The sequence below is a fragment of the Cydia strobilella genome, chromosome 24 (genome assembly GCF_947568885.1).
Source record: "Cydia strobilella chromosome 24, ilCydStro3.1, whole genome shotgun sequence".
Taxonomy (NCBI): Eukaryota; Metazoa; Arthropoda; class Insecta; order Lepidoptera; family Tortricidae; genus Cydia; species Cydia strobilella.
In genome coordinates, this window is record NC_086064.1 from 7,393,213 (window position 1) to 7,419,725 (window position 26,513).

At 38.3% G+C, this 26,513-nt stretch overlaps 1 protein-coding gene across 1 annotated transcript in view; it reads left to right on the forward strand.

The window, feature by feature from the left end:
• The first annotated feature begins 19,968 nt into the window (after positions 1–19,968).
• Positions 19,969–26,513, forward strand: part of LOC134752511 (uncharacterized) — a 32,195-nt gene continuing 25,650 nt past the window's right edge. The window contains exons 1-3 of the mRNA XM_063688205.1: positions 19,969–20,095; positions 23,256–23,397; positions 25,909–26,044. Coding sequence (XP_063544275.1) covers positions 20,052–20,095; positions 23,256–23,397; positions 25,909–26,044 — 322 coding nt within the window. The 5' untranslated portion in view covers positions 19,969–20,051. The remainder of the gene's footprint in view (positions 20,096–23,255; positions 23,398–25,908; positions 26,045–26,513) is intronic.

Genomic DNA, 26,513 nt, shown 5'->3' on the forward strand with positions numbered 1-26,513 from the left:
TTATCCCGGCATTTTGCCACGGCTCATGGGAGCCTGGGGTCCGCTTGACAACTAATCCCAAGAATTGACGTATTCACTAATTTTTACGAAAGCGACTGCCATCTGTGTCGCTTAATTTCGAACTCGGACAAATCCATTCTACCCTCTTAAGGGGCCCACTGATTACCAGTCCGCCGGACGATATCGGCCTGTCAGTTGTTCGGAACTAATTTTTTTTATATTAAAGGAAAAAATGGAAAAAGTTACACTACACAAGTTACATTTAGAGGAAATTTGGAGTATCGCTCGCAGACGTATCTGCATGTTAAAAAATTGACTAAATTTTTTGTTCTCGCTGACAGGCTGATAGTCAGTGGGCCCCTTAAGGAAATACCTATCCTAATTCCTTTACCAAAATCGCAAAATCTGACAGTTGAATTTACCCGAGTTAGAAGTTAAGCGTCTCATCTGACCTCCCAACCCAGAGGGGAAACTGGGCCATGTTAGGATTATTTTTTTAAATTATTGTATTGTGGTAGGTATATTGATTAACAAACCTGGGATAACTCAAGCACTTATACTAGTGACGTAGCAAAATATTTTATCTACAGTTAAATATATCGATGTTACTGTCAACATCTAAATGTTATACAATAGTTATTTCCGATACAAGTGCGGAAAAGAGGAAATTCGAAACGAGTGGCGATAAATTAAAACACGACCGCAGGGAGTGTTTTAAATCGACACGAGTTGCGAATTACCTATTCGCACGTGTATCGTACAACGTTTTACAGTACATATGACCCTTTAAACTTTCGACATATGCACGAAAAGTGCTCTTTTACGCACTAGTGCGAGAAAGTAGCACCATATGTACTGTAAAATAAATAGGTATATTTATACAAAATCACTTCTTAAATTCTAAAAAGGTGTTTTTTCGAAGTTTTTTTTTAAACCAGGTAATTCTTTCCACATTGGCACTAAATGTTTTATTCTTATCATTTTATATATCGTTATTTATTATTTCTTAAACTTTAGGTACTCCATCTTCATTTATTGCTAAAACTTCATAAAAAGTGAAATTTACCTTAAGTCATAAAAATACCATTAGGTACATAAACCATTTCGAGACAAACCTGAAATATGTCTGAAAGGAGTACTTTATCAAAACTATTTTGACAAATATAATGACTAATGGGCGGCTGATGGATGCAATAGTTATTTACGATACAAGTGCGGAAAAGAGGAAATTCGAAACGAGTGGCGATAAATTAAAACACGACCGCAGGGGGTGTTTTAATTCGACACGAGTTGCGAATTACCTAGTCGCACGTGTATCGTACAACGTTTTACAGTACATATGACCCTTTAAACTGTCGACATATGCACGAAAAGTGCTCTTTTACGCACTAGTGCGAGAAAGTAGCACCATATGTACTGTAATAGTACATTTGGATGCTAGTGCGGAGAGTATGTCATTACTTTACGAGTACCGAGATATCTTGCCACGAGCCGTAGGTTTCCGTTAGTAGAAAAAATGTAAATTTAAATTTATTTAATGAATGTAAAAATCAAATTTATATAATGTAGGAGCGAAGGGTTATCGTCCCATAGAAAATTTGAATTTCGCGCCTTTTCCTACTGACAAACTTGTTTGACCGGATATAGTTAAAAACAGGAATACATATTATATGTATAAGTAGGCCAGTAGTCGGTCAGTCAGTGTTGTCAGTCAGTCACGGCGGAGTGCAGAGCTGTGTAGCGCGAACAGCGCACGCCGTGGAGTCGTAATTTAATACTTACTTTAACAACTTTATGCTCACAACCATTTGCAAACATTATTGTCTGGTGCCTGGTCCGCCTGCGCTCGCGTGATCACAATTTCACTGTACTCTATAGGTACAAGCTTACCAGTTGCCGATTCATACTAGACATTCCCACTTTTTTCTTGTAAAAATATAGTTATTTGTTATACAAGGGTGCAAAGTTGTATTTTACCCGCGAGTGTGGAATTGAAACACGAGCAAGCGAAAGGATTCTATAGTTGAACCACGAGCGAAGCGAGTGGTTCTAAAATAGAATCCTGAGCGTAGCGAGTGTTTTAACAGACGAGAAGTAAAATACATTTGCACCCGTGTGTAACACAAAACTTTTCCCCTCACTATAGCGAGGAAAGTGCAACATCCACAGGCGTTAGATCATCTTCATCGACTGGAATCACTCATTTTTTTACGATATTATAACAAAAAACACTGGAAATTCTGTACTTTTACGTAAGAAGTTTTTAAGTAAAATTTTTGTTGACAATGTTGACATTTCTGACGTATGAAATGTCAATGATGCGTTTTGAAATTGCATCGACTCAACTTGTGCGTTCAGAATTATGAAAAGAACAAAGGTTTTTATGGAATTTTAAGGTTTATGACTTAAAATAATTAAATAAAGCTAAATTTGGTATTTTTTATTAAATACGCAAACCATTTATTTAATGATAATTAATATCGAACAATACATACATACATACATACATATAATCACGCCTATTTCCCGGAGGGGTAGGCAGAGACCACGGATTTCCACTTGCTACGATCCTGACATACCTCTTTCGCTTCCTTCACTTTGCTCACGTGCTCTTGACCTGGCCTTTCTTCAGGATTTCCCCGATCTGATCAGAGAAAGTCCGCCGAGGTCTGCCCCTTCCAACTCCCGTTTCTACCTCTCCCTTATACACTCTCTTTGTTAGCCTTCTTTCACTCATTCTTTCCACGTGTCCAAACCATCTCAACATACCTTTCTCAATTTTTGTCACTACATCTTCGCTCAGTCCACACTTTTCCCTTATCACACTGTTCCTAATTCTATCTTGTAATCTCACACCACACACACTTCTCAACGCTCTCATTTCTACTGCATTCACTTGGCTCTGATGCCTCTTCTGCCATACCCAACTTTCGCTACCATACATAAGTGTAGGCACCAGCACCCCTCTATGCACAGCCAACCGTGCCTTTTGCGACACCTTCTGGCTGCTCATAAAAGCGTTAAGTGCCCCATTCACGCGATTTCCAGCACTCACTCTCCTTTCAATATCTTTATCATGCTTACCGTTCCTAGTGAATAATGTTCCCAGATACACAAACTCTTTCACTTGTTCTACTCTTTCTTGACCAATCAAAATTTCACAGTTTGTCATATATTCCTCCTTTTCAAATACCATAACTTTCGTCTTACTTACATTTATTTTCATTCCTTTCCTTTCAAAAGATCCATGCATTCTAGTTACCATCTCCTGCAACTCTTCACCCGATGACGCTAGCAATACCAGGTCATCAGCGTAAAGAAGACATTTGACGGGTAACCCACTCATTCTCAGCCCACATTCATCATTTCTCAAATCATGCAAACTACTGTCCATGAACAGATTAAACAGCCACGGTGACGCTACACACCCCTGCCTAACACCCTTTTCGATGCTAAACCACTCAGTGTACGACCCGTTTACCCTCACACAAGCACTGGAATCCTCATAGAGCGATTTCAGTGCCTGAATGAGACGGCCGCTCAATCCATACACCGACAGTACCGACAATATCGAACAAACCATTATTATGAGCGTTTTACGTTTTGTTATCTGTCAAAAGATACTTAAACACGCTCCATCCAAGGTCAAATTACTTTCCCCACTAGTGGATAAAATGCGTTTTTCCCCGCTTGTTTTAAAGGATAAAAGACGGCTTTCCGAGCTAGTGAGGGGAAAAATACTAAATTACTTTGTTCTGTTTTAGAATATATTTTATGCTATTCGTGCACTCTGTAAATAATGTATATAATGTTTATTTGTTTATTATTATGTAAGTGAATTGTGATATTCTTATGGAGAAATAAATTCTTAGACATAGGCTGGCTTAAAAATAAGCTTAAAAAATATAACAATAAAAATTCTTCTAACTACCAAACCGTTTACTCATCAAATTTAATAAAAATCGGTTATAAAATGCTACCTATAAAACTCCCGTGAGACTCAAACATATTAGATTATTTTAAACCGGAATATTCGACTATAATAATAATATACAGTTGTATTTACGCTTTTTGACAGAACGTTAGCGAAGGTCTCCGTTTCAGCCTAGGCAAAAATGCTTTCGGATGTTATCATCTACAGGTAGCATTTTTATTAGATTATTTTAAACCGGGTCACTCACGTATTATTAAGTCGAATAGCTCGACATGTTTCGGTCCAATTTACTGTTTCCGGTTACGGGTTCCGGTTTGTACGGTTTTCGGTTTAATTTATTTGACTCAGTGAGTGTTGTGCGCGATCCGACATTTGACAAACGCAATACGGAGGGTAGAGCTATCCTGGCAACGGTGACGTCGCCGGCACCGCCGACGCCGTCTGTCGTGAGCGGCCGGGCGAGTCGGGCTTTGGCCCGCAGTACACGCCGCGCCCTCGACCAGTGAAGACGTGTCGTGTCTCCGTGAAGACGGTCCTCGTAAATTGGACCGAAACATGTCGAGCTATTCGACTTAATAATACGTGAGTGACCCGGTTTAAAATAATCTAATAAAAATGCTACCTGTAGATGATAACATCCGAAAGCATTTTTGCCTAGGCTGAAACGGAGACCTTCGCTAACGTTCTGTCAAAAAGCGTAAATACAACTGTATATTATTATTATAGTCGAATATTCGAATTAGGATATTAAAGTAAATATATATGGCTACCTGTCTGGCCTAGTGGGTACCCTGCCTGTGAAGCCGATGGTCCTGGGTTCAAATCCCGGTAAGGGCATTTATTCAGTGATGAGCATAGATATTTGTTCCTGAGTCATGGGTGTTTTCTATGTATTTAAGTATTTATATATTGTATATGTCGTTCACTGAGTACCCACGACACAAGCTTTATTGAGCTTACTGTAGGACTTAGTCAATTTGTGTAATAATGTCCTATAATATTTATTTATTTACTAGCGACCCGCCCCGGCTTTGCACGGGTTACACAAAACCTTTACAAATCATACACTAAAATCTTCCTCAAGAATTACTCTATTAATAGGTGAAAACCGCATCAAAATCCGTTGCGTAGTTTTAAAGATCTAAGCGTGGGTCTCTATTGTTTGACATAATTATTGAAAGTCTTATCTAATGTTTGTCATATTATCATTAGTCATAATTTCGTTTTTCTCATAAACGCGTAATTTTTCAGCATTGCCATAAAACAAACCTAACCTAACCTATCTATAGGATAACCCGAGGAAAATCCTGAAAAGTTAACGGTTTCAGAATTGTGACTAATGATAATATGACAATCATAACATTATGACTTTCAATAATTATGTCAAACAAAGGGACCCCCTTTAAGCATACATAGGGACAGACAGACAGCGGCAAGCGACTTCGTTTTATACAATATAGTGATATAAATTGTTATTTTTTCACAGATCGACCTAGTCGCACAATTCAATTCAATTCAATTTCTTTATGTTTCAATTTAGGCATTAACATAATGCACATATGAATGTCAAAAAAGTACAGACAATGACAATGACAACAACAACACAACACATCTTAACATTGTGAGTTCGCTGTGATAATTACTCAACAAAGTATTTTTAAATTTAACATTTGTACGCTTATCCCGAAGTCTACAGCTCACAGAGCCACAAGTACCCGTACCATGAGTCACTGGCAGTGTCAAAACTGTCTATACGCTAAAGTCTACGTAATTTACTTTCAGAACATCTCGCTCGCACTAATATGCGAGTACCTACGAGCGAGATGCATAGAAAGTATGTTACGTTCTCTATAGCGTTTATGTCAGTGCCAAGCTGGTGGTAGCCACACAGTATTATCATATATAAATAATTACCATGCCAATACATATGTATTATGTATGTATACATGTATATATTTATCGTACAAAGCTTATTTATCTTTAATAATTAAAAATATTTATGCCTAACGCCTATTCCACAGCGCCCTGTTCCCATTTCATCACCCCTAAGGGTCTGTTTAAGTGGCCGAGCGGGACGGCACGCCTCTACCCCACGAGTGCGAGTGAGATAGAAGACGGGGTGCAAATTATAATGGAAATAGCTGAAATTCGATCTGGAATGCCCGGCGGGGGAGGTTCTGTGTTTAAGTGGGGCGGACAGCGAAATGAATATTTTTCTAATTGTGGTAGAATTATTTTGGTTTTTGGCGCTTTTTAGGGTTCCGTAGTCAACTGGGAACTATAAAGTTTCGCCATGTCCGTCCGTCTGTCTGTCCGTCTGTCTGTCTGTCCGTCCGTCTTTCCGTGGCTTTGCTCCGTGATCGTTAGTGCTAGAAAGCTGAAATTTAGTATAAATATCATCATATCTGAGCATATTAGGCCTCTCTTTGTGTACACCACTTCGTGTGGCATGAATATATAAATCAGTTGCCCCCACAAAGTCGTATTTAAAAATAAACCGGCCAAGTGCGAGTCGGACTCGCGCACCGAGGGTTCCGTACTTTTTAGTATTTTAAATCACATTTAGAAACGGGTCTATCGCGAATTTATTTTGTTACCTTTATTTACCGACGTTTCGACACAGGTTTCACTGGTCGTGGTCAGCCGCGACCACGACCAGTGAAACCTGTGTCGAAACGTCGGTAAATAAAGGTAACAAAATAAATTCGCGATAGACCCGTTTCTAAATGTGATTTAATATGTGTTTAAACCGCGAAAGTTTTAAATGTTTTTAGTATTTGTTGTTATAGCGGCAACAGAAATACATCTTATGCGAAAACTTCAACTGTCTAGCTATCACGGTTCATGAGATACAGCCTGGTGACAGACAGACAGCGGAGTCTTGGTAACAGGGTCCCGTTTTTACCCTTTGGGTACGGATGGGGATGGAAGACGCTACGCCAAGTCACGTGACAAAAAATAACAACAAATATTTAAAAGTACGGAACCCTCGGTGCGCGAGTCCGACTCGCACTTGGCCGGTTTTTTCGTTGGCGTTTGTCGATGTACGATTGTCATTTTGTCTAGGCCCCCAGCTCACAGAGCCACTCGTAAAAATATGTATCAAGTTTATAGCCCCTCCCACACTCGTGCGCGAATCGCGGCGCGAAGCCGCGGGCGCGAGTGTGGTTAAGAAACTGCGTACGGGTGCGTAGCCAACGTACAATCGTTAAATCCGTAGCGAACTAAACGCAACTGTCACTGTCGCACTAGTGTAGAAGAGTAGAGAGAGATGACTTTGATACTACGGAGCGTTAACGATTGGCGCGTTGGCTCTGATCCTTTTCAGAACTTCAGAAATTGATGGCAACATTTTTTGCCAAACATCCAATCCGCAATGTCTTAAATCCACATTTAATTACAAGCTATTCTAGCACGTAACTTAAAAGAAATAGGATAGATAATCGCTTTCGAATATAAAATGATTTTTAATCACATGGAACTATTTCGTGCTAAAATGATATTAGACTAATTTGTTAGTTCTGCGCAGTCGGCTACAGGTGTTTACTATAGGTAGATTGAGGGAAAGATCTGTTAGGTAAATTGAATAAAATAGAATGGGGCTAATGGTAATTGTTATATACTATCACTACGTAGTATAAAACAAAGTCGCTTCCGGCTGTCTGTCTGTCCCTATGTATGCTTAGATCTTTAAAACTACGCAACGGATTTTGATACGGTTTTTTTAATAGATAGAGTAATTCAAGAGGAAGTATAATAGATTAGCATTGCACCCGTGCGAAGCCGGGGTGGGTCGCCAGTATAATATTTATGGGATCGTAATAGTTATTTACGATACAAGTGCGGAAAACAGGAAATTCGAAACGAGTGGCGATAAATTAAAACACTAATGCGTAAAGAGCACTTTTCGTGCATATGTCGAAAGTTTAAAGGGCCATATGTACTGTAAAACGTTGTACGATACACGTGCGAATAGGTAATTCGCAACTCGTGTCGATTTAAAACACTCCCTGCGGTCGTGTTTTAATTTATCGCCACTCGTTCCGAATTTCCTCTTTTCCGCACTTGTATCGTTAATAACTATTACAGTAAATACCTACATATGGTGCTAGTTTTCCGCCCTAGTGCGGTAATAAGCACAGTACGTGCATATTGCATAAAATGCATATTAATACGTGCATAAAAAACACGTGCATATGTTGAAAATTTAAAGGGCCATATGTACTGTAAAACGTTGTACAATACACATGCGAAAAAGTAATTCGCAACTCGTGTCGATTTAAAACACTCCCTTCGGTCGTGTTTATTTATCGCCACTCATTGCGAATTTCCTACTTTTCGCACTTGTATCGTAATTTCTGCCCTCCAGCAGGAAAGCGTGAACCATTCGGCCCGCTACGGCAAACGAAGTTGCAGAAAAATAGTATACAAACCTTACATATTTTACAGTATGTAATATACTATTAATTAAATTTTAAACTGTTTAGAAGTCATATTAAACATATTAATAACGGGTCACTCACGTATTTTAAGTCGAAAACGCGCGCTCCTGATGACGCTCCTCGGTACGGAGTGAAACATGTCGAGCGTTTTCGACTTAAAATACGTGAGTGACCCGTTATTAATATGTTTAATATGCCTGTGTCTCACCACGTCTCACGGAAGTTTTGTTGTTTAGAAGTCGTCAAATTTGACATGACTTTCTTAAAAATCTTTCTGTTTCATATCTAGTGGATATCTAGTTGATATCTAGATCATTGTTCGAATTGGTGTGTAAGTATGTTGAATGAACCTAATCTTTAAGTTTTTTAGGGTCCCGTACCCAAAGGGTAAAAACGGGACCCTATTACTAAGGCTCCGCTGTCCGTCTGTCCGTCTATCCGTCTGTCTGTCTGCCCGTATGTCCGTCTGTCCGTCTGTCTGTCTGTCACCAGGCAGACAGACATGTATCTCATGAACCGTGATAGCTAGACAGTTGAAATTTTCACAGATGATGTATTTCTGTTGCCGCTATAACAACAAATACTAAAAAAGAACCCTTAGTGCGTGAGTCCGACTCGCACTTGGCCGGTTTTGTTGAAAATTTTTCATTCTAAAAGATTATTTAATTTAAAATATCCCATATACTCCTAAATTCAGAACAAAACACATGTATTTTTCTAACCACAAAAAAGTAGAAACTAAACTTCAAAAGGCCCATTCTTGCTCTCATTTCCGTTTCCTAAGCGGAAGGTTCCACGGGTTCCACCAGTAACCCATTTATAGGGAATTCCTTTTCAAACCCATTTAGCCCTCATAGAAATTTGACCCCTACTGTATATATACACCCTAGTTTTAACATCCTTAGACTTAAATAATAAAAGTCCAAAAAGCAACTTTATCCTTATAAGGATACAGTTAAATTTTCAACAACGCTGTTTTTGACTTAAGTCATTTGAGAACTTTAGCGTTCTTACAGCAATACAATATTTAAATGAATTTCAACCTAACTGCAAACAAGATAAAGTTTAATTTTAAACGCTAATTGAAATGCGATTAATCGTCAATCTGAATTGGACTTTAAATCGTTGGATTAGAGTTGAATATAGCTTAATATTTATTTACATTAATACGCTCGTAAGTAGGGCGACCAAGCGGTTTTAAAACAATGGAAAGGATTTAAGCTGAAGAATGCGATCTTTATTCTTTTATGGAGGTAGATGCGATTAAAACGGCTATAGCTACCCGTTTTACTTGTGTTTTTTTTTCAATGATAAAAGAGTAAAATTAACTAAACTTAAAATGTGGACACACACTAAAAGAAACCGGCCAAGTGCGAGTCGGACTCGCGCACGAAGAGTTGAAATTGAAATTGAAATCATTTATTGCATATCACCATAGAGTAACTTATACTAGAGCGGTACTGTCATAGCAAAGATAGATATAACTCCGTAATAGATGGATACAGTCTAAGGAAAAAACGTGCCTCTAAAATCAAGAAAATTTGATTCTCGTTCAGAGGGCGCTACTAGTTTTGGCCTACAGTCGTATAGATGGCGTTGACGGTTTCGTTTAGTCAAATAGTTAGTAATAATAAGTGGTTATAAGGAATCGTTAAAAATAAGTTAGGCCGATGTCTATACGAAATATACATACCGGAAAAGGATCAACTTGTAAAGAAACATAAAAATCAAATATATAGATACAAAGGCCACATTGGAACCTCAACCAATAGGTTCAACGAAGATACGGAGGACAGAAGCTTCAATTGGGCGATGCTCCCTTTTCCTGCGGATCAGAGATTAGGAGGGGAGGAAGAAGAGGAGTGGATGGAAGCCGATTCCGATCCGGTAGAAGTCACCACGGCCGGGCAAGGCGGCCAACACGTGCCAACCACACCACAGATACCGCGCGGTTCAGACGCTGCGCACACACCGTCATAGTTGGGAACGTCTGACGCTCCGCCTCCGCTACTATCACCCACCGTACCCATCGCCCCGGCGGAACCCCCGTCATCGAACGTTCCACTCGCGCAACAGGAGTCGACGTCTACGCGCCAGCCAGAGGGTTTTTCCACCGAGGTACCAGCAGACAGTAAGAGCGTTCGGAACGCTCGACTTAGGAAAATACCCCGCGTTAATTATAAATTATAAGTAGTATTAAGGATTTATGGTGGAGGGATGTTAGGTTAGTTCAACTTGTCTTTTTCGCTCCTGTACCGTTAGGCGAGTCAGTGCATTAAATGGTTGCAACGCGAGCGCACGTCTCTCATTTATCACAGTTATTTAACAAATTTAACGCATATCAGTGAAAGAACATGGGTCAAAATCATAAAAATAATTAATGCAAATAAAAAAAATCATTTATCTATATTTATATACATTCTATCGTATTTTTATAAATCTTCATTTTTAGTTTTAAAGTGTGTCGACAGATGGCATTGAATTTACTGGGGTTACAAAATTTACTATGACAGTACCGCTCTAGTATAAGTTACTCTATGGTCATAGTAAATTTTGTAACCCCAGTAAATTCACTGCCATCTGTCGACACACTTTAAAACTAAAAATAAATATTTATAAAAATACGATAAAATGTATTTAAATATGGATAAACGATTTTTTTTATTTGCATTAATTATTTTTATGATTTTGACCCATGTTCTTTCACTGATATGCGTAAAAATTATAAATAACAAACGAAACCGTCAACGCCCTCTATACGAGTGTAGGCCAAAACTAGTGGCGCCCTCTGATCGAGAATCAAATTTTCGTGATTTTTGAGGCACGTTTTTTCCTTAGACTGTATCCATCTATTACGGAGTTATATCTATCTTTGATATCACATAGCAGGTACAGGTGTTCTTAAATATAAGCTGTTCATGTGACGCCCTGTTAGGGCACGGCAACATAGTTAGGGAAACATACTTATTTAATCTAAAATTATATATACATATTATTATTTACATATATGCCTTATAATTAATTAATAATTTTACATTTAAATAAAATCTGCCATGCACAATATTAATTACAATTAATTTACGATCACAAGTATCACAAAAGAGATATTATATATCTTCAAAAAGTTCATACCATAACGGCAAAAAATCACGTTAGTATTATGCATCTAAATATTTATTTTATTTTGTTTTTAGTATTTGTTGTTATAGCGGCAACAAAAATATATCATGTGTAAAAATTTCTATCGCGGTTCATGAGATACAGCCTGGCGACAGACGGACGGACAGCGGGGTCTTAGTAATAGGGTCCCGTTTTTACCCTTTGGGTACGGATCCCTAAAAATGAAAAATCTATGAATGCAGTTTTGTTTCTTTCCTTTAAGTAAAATGAGCTAACTTAATGTTTTAAGGCACTTTCCCTCTAGGGCGCATATTTTTTTTCCACCCTGTATATATATATATATAGGTATACAGAAGGTTTAAATGAAGTACCCGGTATAGTAGCACAATCGGATTAAGACTAACCTCGAAATCTGGAACAGTCTTGAAATTTGGTATGTATCCCCTGAAAGGGGTATAAGCGCTAAATCTGGATTCAGCAATTATTTTCTATAACAGGATGTATTTTTCCGCAAAGATATCTAGGACTTTTTTGTGTAGAATTTAATAAGCTTTAATGTTGCCTTACACCATATTTTCATAAAGAACGTATATTTAGAGTAAAACGCAAATTTCCAGGATGGTACACATTTTCCAAGATGGCTGCGATTCCTCGAGGTCCCTAAATGTCGAATAGTGTGGACATGAAAAAGAGACCTTTAATTAACATATACTAAATTTCATAACTGTCCAAGAGATTTCGAGGTTAGTCCTCAAGCGTGGCCACCGTACGGACAATGTGTATGCGGCGCACGGCGCATAGCGTGCGTTCCGAATATTCCTCGCGACGCGTTTATTGATAAATTCTTTTCCGTTAAATGTCGGTATTTTTAAAATAGACATCGGTGACTGTAGACTATAAGCCAAATGTCAGTTCAATTACTACTTTAATTACGTAAACGTATAGTTAGTCACTATCTGCCGGCCTAGCGGTGCTCGTAACCAATCAAATCGTTCCTAACTTATGAAATAAAACTATGAAAACGGATTATATCGCGTATATTGAATTTATAATTCATCCCGACGTTTTGAACCCTTTACAGCGTTCGTGGTCAACGGGTGACTGAGGAAAATCTATCTATCTATCTATCAAAAATACCCACATACTAAAAATAATGAACCATCATAGACTATAAACTTTAAGGCTGTTTGTTACTAACTTGCAAAGAAAATGTATGGTGTGGAACTATAGGGACCAAATATAAACGTGTACATTGCCAAAGCAAGTGCCACCATCTACCGTTCTCGTACGTTTTCTTGTGCATAGTAGGTTCTGCCATCTCGTGGGCTACATTGAAAGCATAAACTTCACATTTATGTCTCGCGCCAAAAATCTGACGGCTCCTTAAACTAGGTATATACATATAATATCTTCAAACCAAAGATAGATATAACTCCGTAATAGATGGATACAGTCTAAGGAAAAAACGTGCCTCGAAAATCACGAAAATTTGATTCTCGTTCAGAGGGCGCTACTAGCTTTGGCCTACTGTCGTATAGATGGCGTTGACGGTTTCGTTTGTTATTTAACAATTTTAACGCATATCAGTGAAAGAACATGGGTCAAAATCGTAAAAATAATTAATGCAAATAAAAAAAGTCAATGACAGTACCGCTCTAGTATAAGTTACTCTATGCTTCAAACTATACGCATACTCGTTGAAGCGGGGGCGGGGGTGGACGTGTCGTGCTGCAGTAATTGAGATGCCATCATAGAATAAAGTGAAAACCAGATGTGTCAATTCTGCCCGTGACTGCTATGCCTCTCAGAGGCATGGTATACAAGTTTAGAACGCGTTCTTTCTCCAAAACTAGTATTTTTTTTTATACCACGTCGGTGGCAATCAAGCATACGGCCCGCCTGATGGTAAGCAGTTACCGTAGCCTATGGACGCCTGCAACACCGGAGATATTACACGCGCGTTGCCGACCCTTTAAAAACCTGTACACTCCTTTTTTGAAGAACCCCATACTATAGCCCCTCGGGAAAACCTCGGCAGGGAGCTCATTCCACAGCCGAAGCGTACGCGGGAGGAAATTAGTATAAGTGCCAGCGGCATATTTGTAGATATAATTTAGACCCCATAGGTTAAGATGGGTTTAGTTGAGTTTTAATTTGTATTTATAAGTATATTATTGAGATATTACATTTTCGAATAAAGGTTTTACAGAATAAGATCAGTGGATAGGTACAGTTATTTTCGATGGTGCTAATATCATTAAGAGGGGAAGAAAAGCCAGGAAATTAGAAGAATACAAAAGATATGACGCGTCGTGTGCAACGTGCGACGGAAGATATGGCTGTCTTAGGTTGGCGACTTGTTTGGCCTAGTGGGTAGTAACCCTGCCTGTGAAGCCGATGGTCCTGAGTTCGAATCCCGGTAAGGGCATTTATTTGTGTGATGAGCATAGATTTTTGTTCCTGAATCTTGGGTGTTTTCTGTGTATTTGTGTATTTGTAACACATTAAGCCTTCTTGAGCTTACTGTGGGACTTAGTCAATCTGTGTAAGAATGTCCTATAATATTTTTTTATTTTATTTATAAATGCCGGGACCCCCTACCTCCTAGGCAGGGTTACTTTACTATCCACTAGGATAGTTAAATCTGTATCTGTGTGGAGCAGACAAATGTCAATGCGCATGTGATATCACAGGCTATGGTCATTCACTAGCAGGTAAGCGGCCACCGCTGCCTATGGACGCTAGCAACTTCATCAGTATCACAAGCGCGTTGCCTCTGTTGTGTGACACAAAAAGAAAAGGGTACAGTCTACTGTATCTGATCTGTGCGGAGCAGACATCGGCACGTCGGCACTTACCGGCTTACATGCCGCCATCTTGGATACGCGTATTAACGCATTTTATTGCGGAGCCTACTCTCCATGGGCATTTGTATGGATAGTGTCTCTATGACGTCCAGACTGCCGACTGAAACCTATAGGTTCACGGTTCACATACTTATTTTAACAATATGACTTTTTCTGACACAATAAAATAAAATCCGTAACCCTCTAAACGGTTATCGTGGACATGGGGGGTGCGTGTGGTGGCCTATGGCGGTGGCGGTAGTGGGCGCAGTACATCGATGTATGCCTACACAGCTAAATAGTATACTACCACTGCTACCAGTGTATGAAATAATACTACGGACTCATCAACCTAGTGCCTACTATACTTTCGTACTAAATAATAAAAATAACTAGTCACGCTTGCAATGAAAGACAATTTAATTTGAAATAACAAAATCACTTGAAACGTTCAAATCTTTATTCAAGTAGGTAGGCAAATTACAATGCGATTATGAACGTCAAACAAAGCTATCAGTCCGCCGGACGATATCGGCCTATCAATTGTTCGGAACTGTCAAATTTGTGTTCTAACTGACAGGCCGACATCGTCCGGCAGATTGACAGTCAGTGGGCCCCTTAAGCCTTACTCCCGCTAAATCTGCATGAAATACCATGCTTTACGAACAAGTGTGTACTATTGTTAAAGTTAGATCGAGAACAGTCTGCGACGATTTCTGCGACATCATAATGTCATAGAAGTTTGACGTTTAACATAACACTTGCACTGCGTGTGCTATCAATGAGGGCTATCGTGTTTTTGCTCACCAGCTGGCGCCTCTGTTTTTCTTCTTCTTTTAAAATTATGGCTTCAGCCCAGTGGGACTATTTCGCCAGTATCAAGGTATTAAGAGGTTTAAAAACGACAAAAATTGTACGGTTGTACAAGACAGTGTACGGTGACTTGTTAGCTCTTGTAAATCGATAGCTAGACTTTACAAGAAGCACGTGGACTACCGGCCGTTGACTCCAAGATGGTGGTTAAACGCGCTTCAAAATTAATTCTCCATTCACTGCACACTACCACATTAGTTTACTGTATAATAAGCTATCGATATTACACTTTAAACTATATTAATGAGCAAAAAACAAAGTAATTAATCACGATGCTAACTATCAAGATGGCGCTCGAACCGGAAGTCCCGGCGCCTCTGTTGATGGTGGTCCAAAAGACCATGGAGACTGTATAAAGGAGCCAAAACTCTATGTATGAAAAGTGTCCATCAAAAAACAGTAATTAGGCGGCGCCACCATACACCAAAATACTACCAAAAACAACCTACGTAATTTGGTCGGGTTATTTGTTGCCTTATATGGTTCATGTTATACGCATGTCCCAGAGCCTAACTAGCGCCACCGGAGAGATTAGGAACTATTATTTAAAGCTTAACGCGGTCACTTTTACAACAATTCTGCCATAAGAGATTGCGATCCTTTCTATACCATCCATACAAAAGACTAAAGAACAGCTGTCAATCATTGAAGTGACAAGTGACATTTGACATTTCGAACTATGGAAAAGACCACCATCTACACTAGCGCCCCTAGCGGCGAATTCATACGCGTTAACCCTCATTTTAGTAGCGGTCGCGGGTTGTGTTGTGTATGCAACGATTTCGTTGCATACTTATCTTGGTCTAACTCTAATAACCTTTTTAGGGTTCCGTAGCCAAAATTGTATAAACGGAACCCTTGTAGATTCCGTGTTAGTCCGTGCGTCACAGCCATTTTACTCAGAAACTATTGTAACTTTTTTTTTAAAGTAACCATCATTGGCATGGACCAGGATATTGAGATTCTGCTAAAAGACATTGATCTCTGTTCACATGTCATTAAGGTTGTTTTCTCATTGATGATAATAATGCTGTAATAAGTTGGCCGTTCTTCTTCTTCTTGCTGTGCCATATCCTCAGCGGATGTCGGCGACCATCTTACGGAACTTGGTTCTATCCTGTGCCAGTCTAGACAAACTGGCAGTGTCATTAATATTGGACCAGCTTTTAATGTTGCCTATCCAGGTTAGCTTTCTCCTTCCTCTGCTCCTTTTGCCGTCGAAGTTGGCCGTTACTCGAATATAATATTAACAAGAAATATTTAATAATATTTAGAACGTAGGTGTTCCTATTAAACATCATCGACATGTAAGCCAACGTCAGAAGGCGGCGGCAAATTGGAATTTATTAATTTTATTCTCATAAATACAATATTTATCGCCATTCTTGGCCAGATATTTCATTATCTCCGGCCTTTCTTCGACGACCCGCTTGAGGATAATCTATGCTTATACTTATTTCACTAATACTAAGGATAGGTGTGTATATATCTTATCTTATCTTATCTTATAATTTTCGGGGGCCCTTGCGAATACACTTCGACCCATAGGGATCTTTTGTACAGTTACCCCCTAGGAAAGATCCGTCCGCTACTCAAGAACTTTTTCCACCATCTTCATGTGCCGGATGATGGAGCTCATGGAGATGGATCTGTATGCGGCTACGCGATTTAATACATTATGTAGAGACACACTGAAGGAGAACGAACTAAAGGACGTCGAACTTAAAGATGTCCTTCTGTTCTGCAGGAAAACAAGAAGATTCGAGGAGAATAGTGTGGGAATGCCGCCGGGACAGTAACCTGCAGCTCCAACTCCAGGGAACTGGGCTGAATGAACGCGACATGTGATCGACAGCCCGCCTGCTTCCGGCCGGGCGTCCCTACACTACATCACAGAATAAGTAATAGTATTATCATACAGAACGGCCACGCACTGCCCCGCCCCGACTCGAATGACCTCGCCCCGCGACAGCAGATTGACGGCCGTTTGCCGGCCGCTCAGTACTATTTTTAAGCAACACTCACACGCATGCCGCGTGTACAGACGTGCCGTTCACACATATAAACGCAAGTGATTTCTGATGTATAGCGTGTCCGCCGGTCTACATCTAGGTAGTTAAAAACAATATCATACGTAAAGGATTACCAGGTACACGATTAGAAAACATACCAGTAGATAAGCTATCAATGAGTAATCAATATGATAAAAATATCAGCGAGATATGGATTGCATGGACTAACAGTTCATAGTATTTGAAGTTTGTTGAGTGCTAGAGATGTTGGTAAATATAAAAGTGAAATAAGTGATATTTGTGAACAGTGTTAACGTAATAATCGGGCCAATGCGTGTCGTGTCACGCATTTAATTAACGCATTGAGAGCTCAAAAAATAAGATGTCAGCCATTTAAAAAAATATATCTATCACCTTGGTATATACATTTATGTTGTGAATGTGTGATTTCGTTCAATCGCCACTCCCTTAATTGCAAATAACAAATCCTCATAGTATTTCACTAGGTACATAGTATAAAACAAAGTAGCTTTCCGCTGTCTGTCCGTCCGTCTGTCCCTATATACATAGGCTTAGATTTTTAAAACTATGCAACGGATTTTGATGCGGTTTTTTTTAATAGAGTGATTCAAGAGGAAGGTTTATATGTATAATTTGTAAAGGTTTTGTGTAAATTAGTTAAACTACCCATGCGAAGCCAGGGCGGGTCGCTAGTAGGTCATATTTCATTTATTGCATCCTTCATTGCGGACGTCTTCTTAATATTTTTTTAACATGTTTTTGGCTTAGGCAAAAACATCAACTAAAAATATCGTTCAGTGTTCATAATTATCTTTTGTTTATTTGACATTATAATTTTTAAAAATATAACTACCAGTACCTACTAAGCTTTATCTCGCGACTTCGGCTTTGGAGAATTAGTACTTCCATATCCATCTCTATAATGATAATAGTTATTTGTTATACAAGGGTGCAAAGTTGTATTTTACCCGCGAGTGTAGAATTGAAACACAAGCAAGCGAAAGGATTCTATAGGTGAACCACGAGCGAAGCGAGTGGTTCTAAAATAGAATCCTGAGCGTAGCGAGTGTTTCAACACACGAGAAGTAAAATACATTTGCGCCCGTGTGTAGCACAAAACTTTTCACCTCACTATAGCGAGGAAAGTGCAACATTCACAGGCGTTAGATGATCTTCATCACTGGAATCACTTATTTCTTTACGATATTATAACAGAAAACTCTGGAAGTTGTGTATTTTTACGCGAGTCGATGAGAAAAGGTTTTAAGTAAAAAATTTGTTGACAATGTTGACATTTCTGATGTATGAAATGTCAACGATGCGTTTTGAAATTGCATCGATTCAACTTGTGCGTTCAGAATTATATTTAACATTATAATAATAAAAAAACGTTTCTTATGGAATTTTAAGGTTTATGACTTAAAATCATTAAATAAAGCTAAATTTGGTATTTTTTATTAGATTCTCAAACCATTTATTTAATGATAATTAATATCGAACGAACCATTATCATGAGCGTTTTACGTTTTGTTATCTGTCAAGCTACTTAAACACGCTCCATCCAAGGTCAAATTACTTTCCCCACTAGTGGATAAAACGCGTTTTTCCCCGCTTGTATTGAAGGATAAACGACAACTTTCCGAGCTAGTGAGGGGAAAAAACTATACCATGTCCTGGGACTCAAACCAACTCAAACTAACTATAGGTATATATCTCCATGCTATTTCTTCTAAATCGATTTAGTCGTCTAGTACTTTAAGCGTGAAGAGGTAATAGACAGGCAGATAAACTCACATTCGCATTTATAAAATTGATAAAGGTATGACGCAATTCATTTATTACGTAAGACGAGTTAGGGGGGGAGGGGGGTCGAACATGTTTTCTTTTTAGGGTTCCGTACTTCAAAAGGAAAAAACGGAACCCTTATAGGATCACTCGTGCGTCTGTCTGTCTGTCTGTCTGTCCATCTGTCACAGCCTATTTTCTCCGAAACTACTGGACCAATTAAGTTGAAATTTGGTATACATATTTAAGTTTGTTACCCAAAGACGGACATGTAACGTAAACAAATTAATTTTAAACATGGGGGCCACTTTTGGGGGGGTAAATGAGAAAATTAAAAAATAAAGTTTTATAAACTATATCGTGTTACATATCAAATGAAAGAGCTCATTGTGAAAATCTCAAATATATTTTTTTTATAATTTTAGGAAAAACAATTTAGAAGTTATTCAAGAAAAAAATTTCCAACCGGTTTTTTCTTACAAGGGGGTGGGAGGGGGTTTTTAGTTCTTACGTAAGATCACAAAGATGATTTTTCAAATTTCTATGATAACGTTTAAAATGATACTTCCACACTATGCTATCAATAGATATACACGGTATAGAATTCGCTTAGACAACAGAAATACATCAACAAATTTCAACTGTCTAGCTATCACGGTTCATGAGATACGGCCTGGTGACAGACGGACAGACGGACGGACAGACAGACAGACGGGCAGCGGAGTTTTAGTAATAGGGTCCCGTTTCGGGCCATTTAGGGTTCAAGCTAATTTGGTGGTCAATTACTAACAGTATGAAATGTCCAATGTAAAGTGAACCTGAATGGCTCAACAATTAAAGTCCGTGACTGTAACTACCTTCATTGTCTGTACAGGTATTCTTACTAATAGCGTGACTGTTTTATTTCAATCAATCAATCAATCAAGTTATGATCAATTTAACTAAATAATAAATTAAATATCTTTTAAGTAATAATCATAATGATAAGAGTGCAACGTGCTTATCTATTGATAATTTAATGGATATTGGACACAGTCGGCTACTGAAGTTCCTAGTGAAAGAGTAAGTATAATTAATTATAAATTAATCGTCTTAAAGAGTTCTCAACCCATTACCTATAAGTTGAATTATGTATTGTTCACCACATCAGTTCGTAAAGGCTTTCTTTATTATTCTTAAACTGATGATAAAGTTGAATTTTATCCACAAGAGTGGCAAAGTTATCAGACGCAAATTTTGAGTGGTGTCCTCATTGGCTTATTAAATACCTACATCAGGTATTTATTTGGATTTGATTAGTAAAGTTTTACAGTTAGTATTTTTCGTGCTTTAGTGTGGTGAAAAATGTTGTTTCACTCGGTAGCAAAATTTGTTTAACTCTCGGAACGCTCAAGATTTTCGAACCACGTTACGATCATGGTATAATTTTGGAATTTCGCGCTTGCTAGGGTATCAATATAACGTGTTTACACGAGGAGTTGAACAACAACTTTTTTTTTTATTTACACAAAGGGTACATGCTTACAAACAAAATTTATGCATCGCCAAACTGTAACCAGTTTGTTGGCGATTGAAGCGCTCAATAACAAAATGGAATCATGCACCTGAACAAAATAATTAGCAGCTTAAACAGTAATCCTTATATATAACATAAAAACAATACACTCCTTTTTTTGGGCAGTCGTGTAAAAACTAACATGCACAGATACCTAATAAGACACAACTCTGCCCCCTTATAAATCAAATAACTATCGTGTATGTGTAAGTAAGTATGGTATACATACAGTGTGGAACGAATGTATGGCCCCTGGAGGGAAAGTGCCTTAAAACCTTAAGTTAGCTCATTTTGCTCAAAGGAAACATTCAAATAGACATACAAGAACTTTTCAAATATTAGGTAGATAATAAGACTTTAAACTCTCGCGTTTTGTACACATAATTAATGATTAATGTGGCTCTAACGCGATTAAATTTTATTATTTTTCACCTCAGCAGCTCCAACAAGCCTACTTTCGTCACTCCCTGGAGTGAGGAAAGTGCGACTTTCCCTCACTCCATGTAGCTTTTTAATCTAGTGAAGGCCATGAACTTCATACTTTTATTAAAAAAAAAATATGGTATGGTACGGTACGGTACGGTACGGTACGGTACGGTACGGTACGGTACGGTCCGGTCCGGTCCGGTCCGGTCCCGTCCCGTATCGTATCGTATCGTACATATTATAATACTTTTTTTTTCTGTTTATTCTGTGTAATTCGAAATACATTTTAACCTTTAATATGTTCTCACTACTGAGGTGAAAAATTATTTGTGCAACACGAGAGCAAAGTTATTTTACATCTCGTGTTTTTGAGTCCCTCGCTACGCTCAAGATTCTACCTTAGAATCTTTCGCTTTCTCGGGACTCAAAATAAACACTCGCAAGAAAAACCAACTTTCCTCTCTTGTTGCACAAATAACTATTACCTTTTTTCCGACGTTTCAACTAGGTGACATTAATTAGGTACATAATATAGTAATCTAGGTATTTATTTATAATATTAGCTGGTCCATTTCCAATCGAAAATCAGTGTTGCTTCTAGGGAATATACAGGGTGGCTAAAACGTGTGCATTCCCGTTGCCAGGGAGGTTTTGTTATTATACTGAGCAACTTTTACTATGGGACCAACCACGAAATCACGAAAAACCCTCATTAATGTTATCAAGGAGCAAGGTTATAAGGATTAAAGTCTGTTCACCTGTACCTAAAATTAGCTCAGGATAACTTTTTCCAAGAAAATATATTTCATTGAATATTTCTGAGCGCAAACAACTGTCAGCCACAGCATTCCGGAAATGGGCAGTCAACGTGTCAAAATGTCCATACGGACCGGGCTGTCGTGTCAAAATGTCCATACGGACCGGGCTGTCTATGTGGCAAAAAGTATAAACGTTGTAATGGCTTAGTGTCAAAATGTACACATCATCGTGGTCACAATGGTTTAGTGACAAATGGTACACATCTCAAAATGCAGACACAAGGGGTGATGGACAAAACGCTTAATTGATATAACGTGCTAAAGTTTAAATGTATAACTGTCAAAAAATTAACTAGCAAGTGAAATAGTTATTTGTTATACAAGGGTGCAAAGTTGTATTTTACCCGCGAGTGTGGAATTAAAACACAAGCAAGTGAAAGGATTCTATAGTTGAACCACGAGCGAAGCGAGAGGTTCTTAAATAGAATCCTGAGCGTAGCGAGTGTTTTAACACACGAGAAGTAAAATACATTTGCACCCGTGTGTAACACAAAACTTTTCCTCTCACTATAGCGAGGAAAGTGCAACATCCACAGGCGTTAGATCATCTTCATCAACTGGAATCACTCATTTTTTTACGATATTATAACAAAAAACTCTGGAAATTCTGTACTTTTACGTAAGAAGTTTTTAAGTAAATTTTTTGTTGACAATGTTGACATTTCTGACGTATGAAATGTCAATGATGCGTTTTGAAATTGCATCGACTTAACTTGTGCGTTCAGAATTATATTTAACATAATTATTAAAAAACAAACGTTTATTATGGAATTTTAAGGTTTATGACTTAAAATCATTAAATAAAGCTAAATCTGGTATTTTTTATTAGATTCTCAAACCATTTATTTAATGATAGTTAATATCGAACGAACCATTATTATGAGCGTTTTACGTTTTGTTATCTGTCAAGCTACTTAAACAAGCTCCATCCAAGGTCAAATTACTTTCCCCACTAGTGGATAAAATGCGTTTTTCCCCGCTTGTTTTAAAGGATAAAAGACGGCTTTCCGAGCTAGTGAGGGGAAAAAAAATTGGTGCTTTTGTAATTCAAAAAACATTTCCATCTCAACTTAACTAGCTTTTGAGCGGTTTGCCCTTCGGGCATCTGAAGCTACCTAACAAGCCTAACCTACAACCTACGCTTTTTTCCCCAGTGTAAAGTTTTCACGGATTTTAGGTTCGTTAGGTAGCTTCAGATGCCCGAAGGGCAAACCGCCCAATAATAGGAGCCCAAAAACCCTCCCATAGAAAATGGACCAGGCGAAATGTATGAAACTGCCAATTTTTTTTTTCTCTATTTCGGGGAAGTTGCTCAGTATAATCCCAATAACCTCCCTGGCAACGGGAATGCACTTATTTTTTAGCCACCCTGTATACTAGTATGTGTCATCAGTAGGATTCAGATCTAAGCTATTTCTTACAGACCAAAAATGGAGAAGCATACACTCAAAATAAAAGACCTACGGCCATCAGACATCGAAAGCGAAGTACCAAGGCAACAGAAACTACGAGAAGCTTCGAAACCAACCGTTGAAACCAAGCCAAGACTCGAAACAGTCCAAAACGTAAGTGACGGAAAACTAACCTTAAAACAAGGGGATACGGTCGAAACTTACGCGCCCGTCATTACTGTTAAAACTGTGGAATCCAATTTCGGTAAAGAAGGCTTGAGGTTCCAGAAAAAGACAGTGACAGAGGATATTTCTGTCCAGTATCAACATTTGTTTAAGAAAGAGGTAAAACCGGGGAAGACTGTTGTTACTCAGGTTCAGCGGTTTGAGTATAAATATTGATGAATAAAGAGTGAAAAGAAGTTAATGTTTTATTTTTACCATAAGGAGTGCCCCTCGTATAAATAATTAAATAGTTTTAACATAACCAAGTACAACTAGTACTTACATTTCTTTTTTTATTGTAAGGAAAATGAAGTCTAGCCCCCAAATCATGGATATCATTCATCAAAATCGGCTCAAAACTTACGAATCTACGATAGAAAACACATGTACTTAATATAAACATAAACATAACACCTAAATACCCAAATAATGATTCTTTTTTTGCTTGGTCCTATGTATAATAATTATATCGCATTGTAATATGCCTACTTGACTTGAATAATAAACTATCTTCATCTCTTTATCTTTATAAGTAGGTAAGTACCTTAAAATGGGGTGAGTAGGAGCAAAACTGACATTCAAACCTCGATAACATTTTATTTTTACGTATGCAAACTGAATGGTGTACTTATATGTATAATAAGAATTCCGGACGTTTGTATTCTAGTTCTTATCTTATTTTGGGTAGTTCCATTTCATAACTTTGACGATAAACAGGAAATTCCACCTCACCCTGTAGTCCCTCGTAATTGGGGTGAGATTTTCAAACAAAGGTGATTTTGTAAGATTGTTGGATCTTTTTTTTTATTATGAGTATTACTATAGCTCCATTTTAAATTGGAATACATTATTTTTGTTGCAGTAGCCTTAAAAACACATCTCCCCCCCTTTCATCCCTTCTCTCCCCATTCCTAACCCAACTCTCCCCGCGAACCCTACTCACCCCATTTGACGGTACTTAGGGAACAATTTCACACCAAGAAACTTTGTCTTACCAAGTATAGTCTGTCAAGCCATTTTCGTCAGTAGAAAGAAGCGACAAATTAAAAAAAAGGCGCGAAGTGTTATAGTCCCATAGAAAATTTGAATTTCGCGCCTTTTTCTACTGACAAGTTGTTTGATAGCCTAGCGGTGACAATCGATGACAGAAAATTCCAATCGAAATTTAAATAGTCACGTGACTTTTCGTAGCAGCTGTCAATTGTCATACCGATACATTTTTCTACTCCTCGACTGTTATGGTTGAATTAAGATTTCGTATACCAAACTATAATTGCGTACTTTTCATGTATGGACGGAACTCAAGACTTATTTCGATACGCTGTAGTCAATTATAAAAGAATTTGACCAATCACGTGCCACCGCGCTCCCATAGAAAAGACATAAACACGCGACTATTTTTATTTACAGAGAATACCAATTTTCATTTAAGTTTCATGGTAAAAAAAAAAGTATTATTTTAGATGACTCGTAGAAAAAGTATTGTATACAATAGTGATATAATCCAGCTTTTCAATCTCATACCTCACTTAGGCAACTCAGCAAGTTGCCTAAACACGGTACTCTACTGAAAAGCTTATTATATCACGATTGTATAAAATACTATTCTTATTTTCGATCGGCGTTTGTAATTTTTTATAAAATTATGTACGATTGTAATCTATTTATTATGCTAAGGCTAAGGCATTATTCTAAGAAAAAACTATTTTAAAGAAGAAGAAAGAAAAAGCATTTATTAGCACAACATAACATAAGACTAAAACTAGAAATAATTAAACAGAATGAGGTTGCGCTAAATGGTCCTTACTCAGCTTGGTGTCACGGTGTGAGCCAACATGGCACACTCCGCGACGCTGATTTTCAGTAAGGCCCAGTAGATGGACTAGTGAACACAATTTTACAGTACATATGGTGCTACTTTCTCGCACTAGTGCGTAAAGGTACTGTAAAACGTTGTTCAATACACGTGCGAATAGGTAATTCGCAACTCGTGTCGATTTAAAACACTCCCTTCGGTCGTGTTTTAATTTATCGCCAACGGAACGGCATTCGAAACGGAATTCCCTATTTTCCGCACTTGTATCGAAAATAACTATTATGGCAAAAAAATATTTGTTAAAACATTGAGATTTAATCATACAGAGACATTAAACCCTTTTTTTTCGCAATTTCGATATTGCATCCGTAGTAAAGTTAGTTAATTAAGTAACCTATAGGGCCCTCCACACTTGTACGAGAATCGCGGCGCGAAGCCGCGAACGCGAGTGTGGAGTCTAGTTCGCTAATCAGCGAAATCACTCGCGTTCGCGGCTTAGCGCCGCGTAGTCTGGAGCGCGCTTATGATTTGAACAGAAAACATGGCATTTTTTTTAAATAAAATTACTATACCCTAAAATTGGTGGGTAAATGTGTATTTTGGGGTTAATTCAGTACTACAGGGTGTATATTATTGCATTTCAGACTGGTCAGATAGAATGGGTGGATCTACGGGACATGGTTAAGAAGCCAATCCACATGGGCTTAGAAGAAGAGGTTATACGCTCACCGCATCAAATCAGAGCGCCTAGTGAACACGAACCTACTATAGGCAAAACAGGTTAGTATGTATAATAGTTTAGTACATGTAGGTAGGTACACTCAAACAGTTTCATTCCTAGGCCACTATAGAAGCAGTCATAATGAATCAATTTGTTTATCTTAAGGATTTGCCACACGGGATGCGTTCTGCGGTCAGCAGCGGTCAGGTCAAACCCGCATTTATGTATGAACAACATTGACAGCAACCTTTTAAGTTAAAGTTTGACCTGACCGCTGCCCACAGAACGCATACAGTGTGGCCATAGACATAGTATAGTAGTTATAGACATGAAACCGAGCGACCAGGGGTAAGAGAAAGACATATTCATGTATTGACAGGTTAATGTATGGCAGCATAGTCCTTTTTCTCTTTTACTCTTATAAATCTCGGTATTTAGTCATCACCTATGCTGCCATAACCCGACCATGAAAAAAACCCGGTCGGTGATAAGGACAAAGCATGGCACTATTTTCTCTTTCCTCTTATA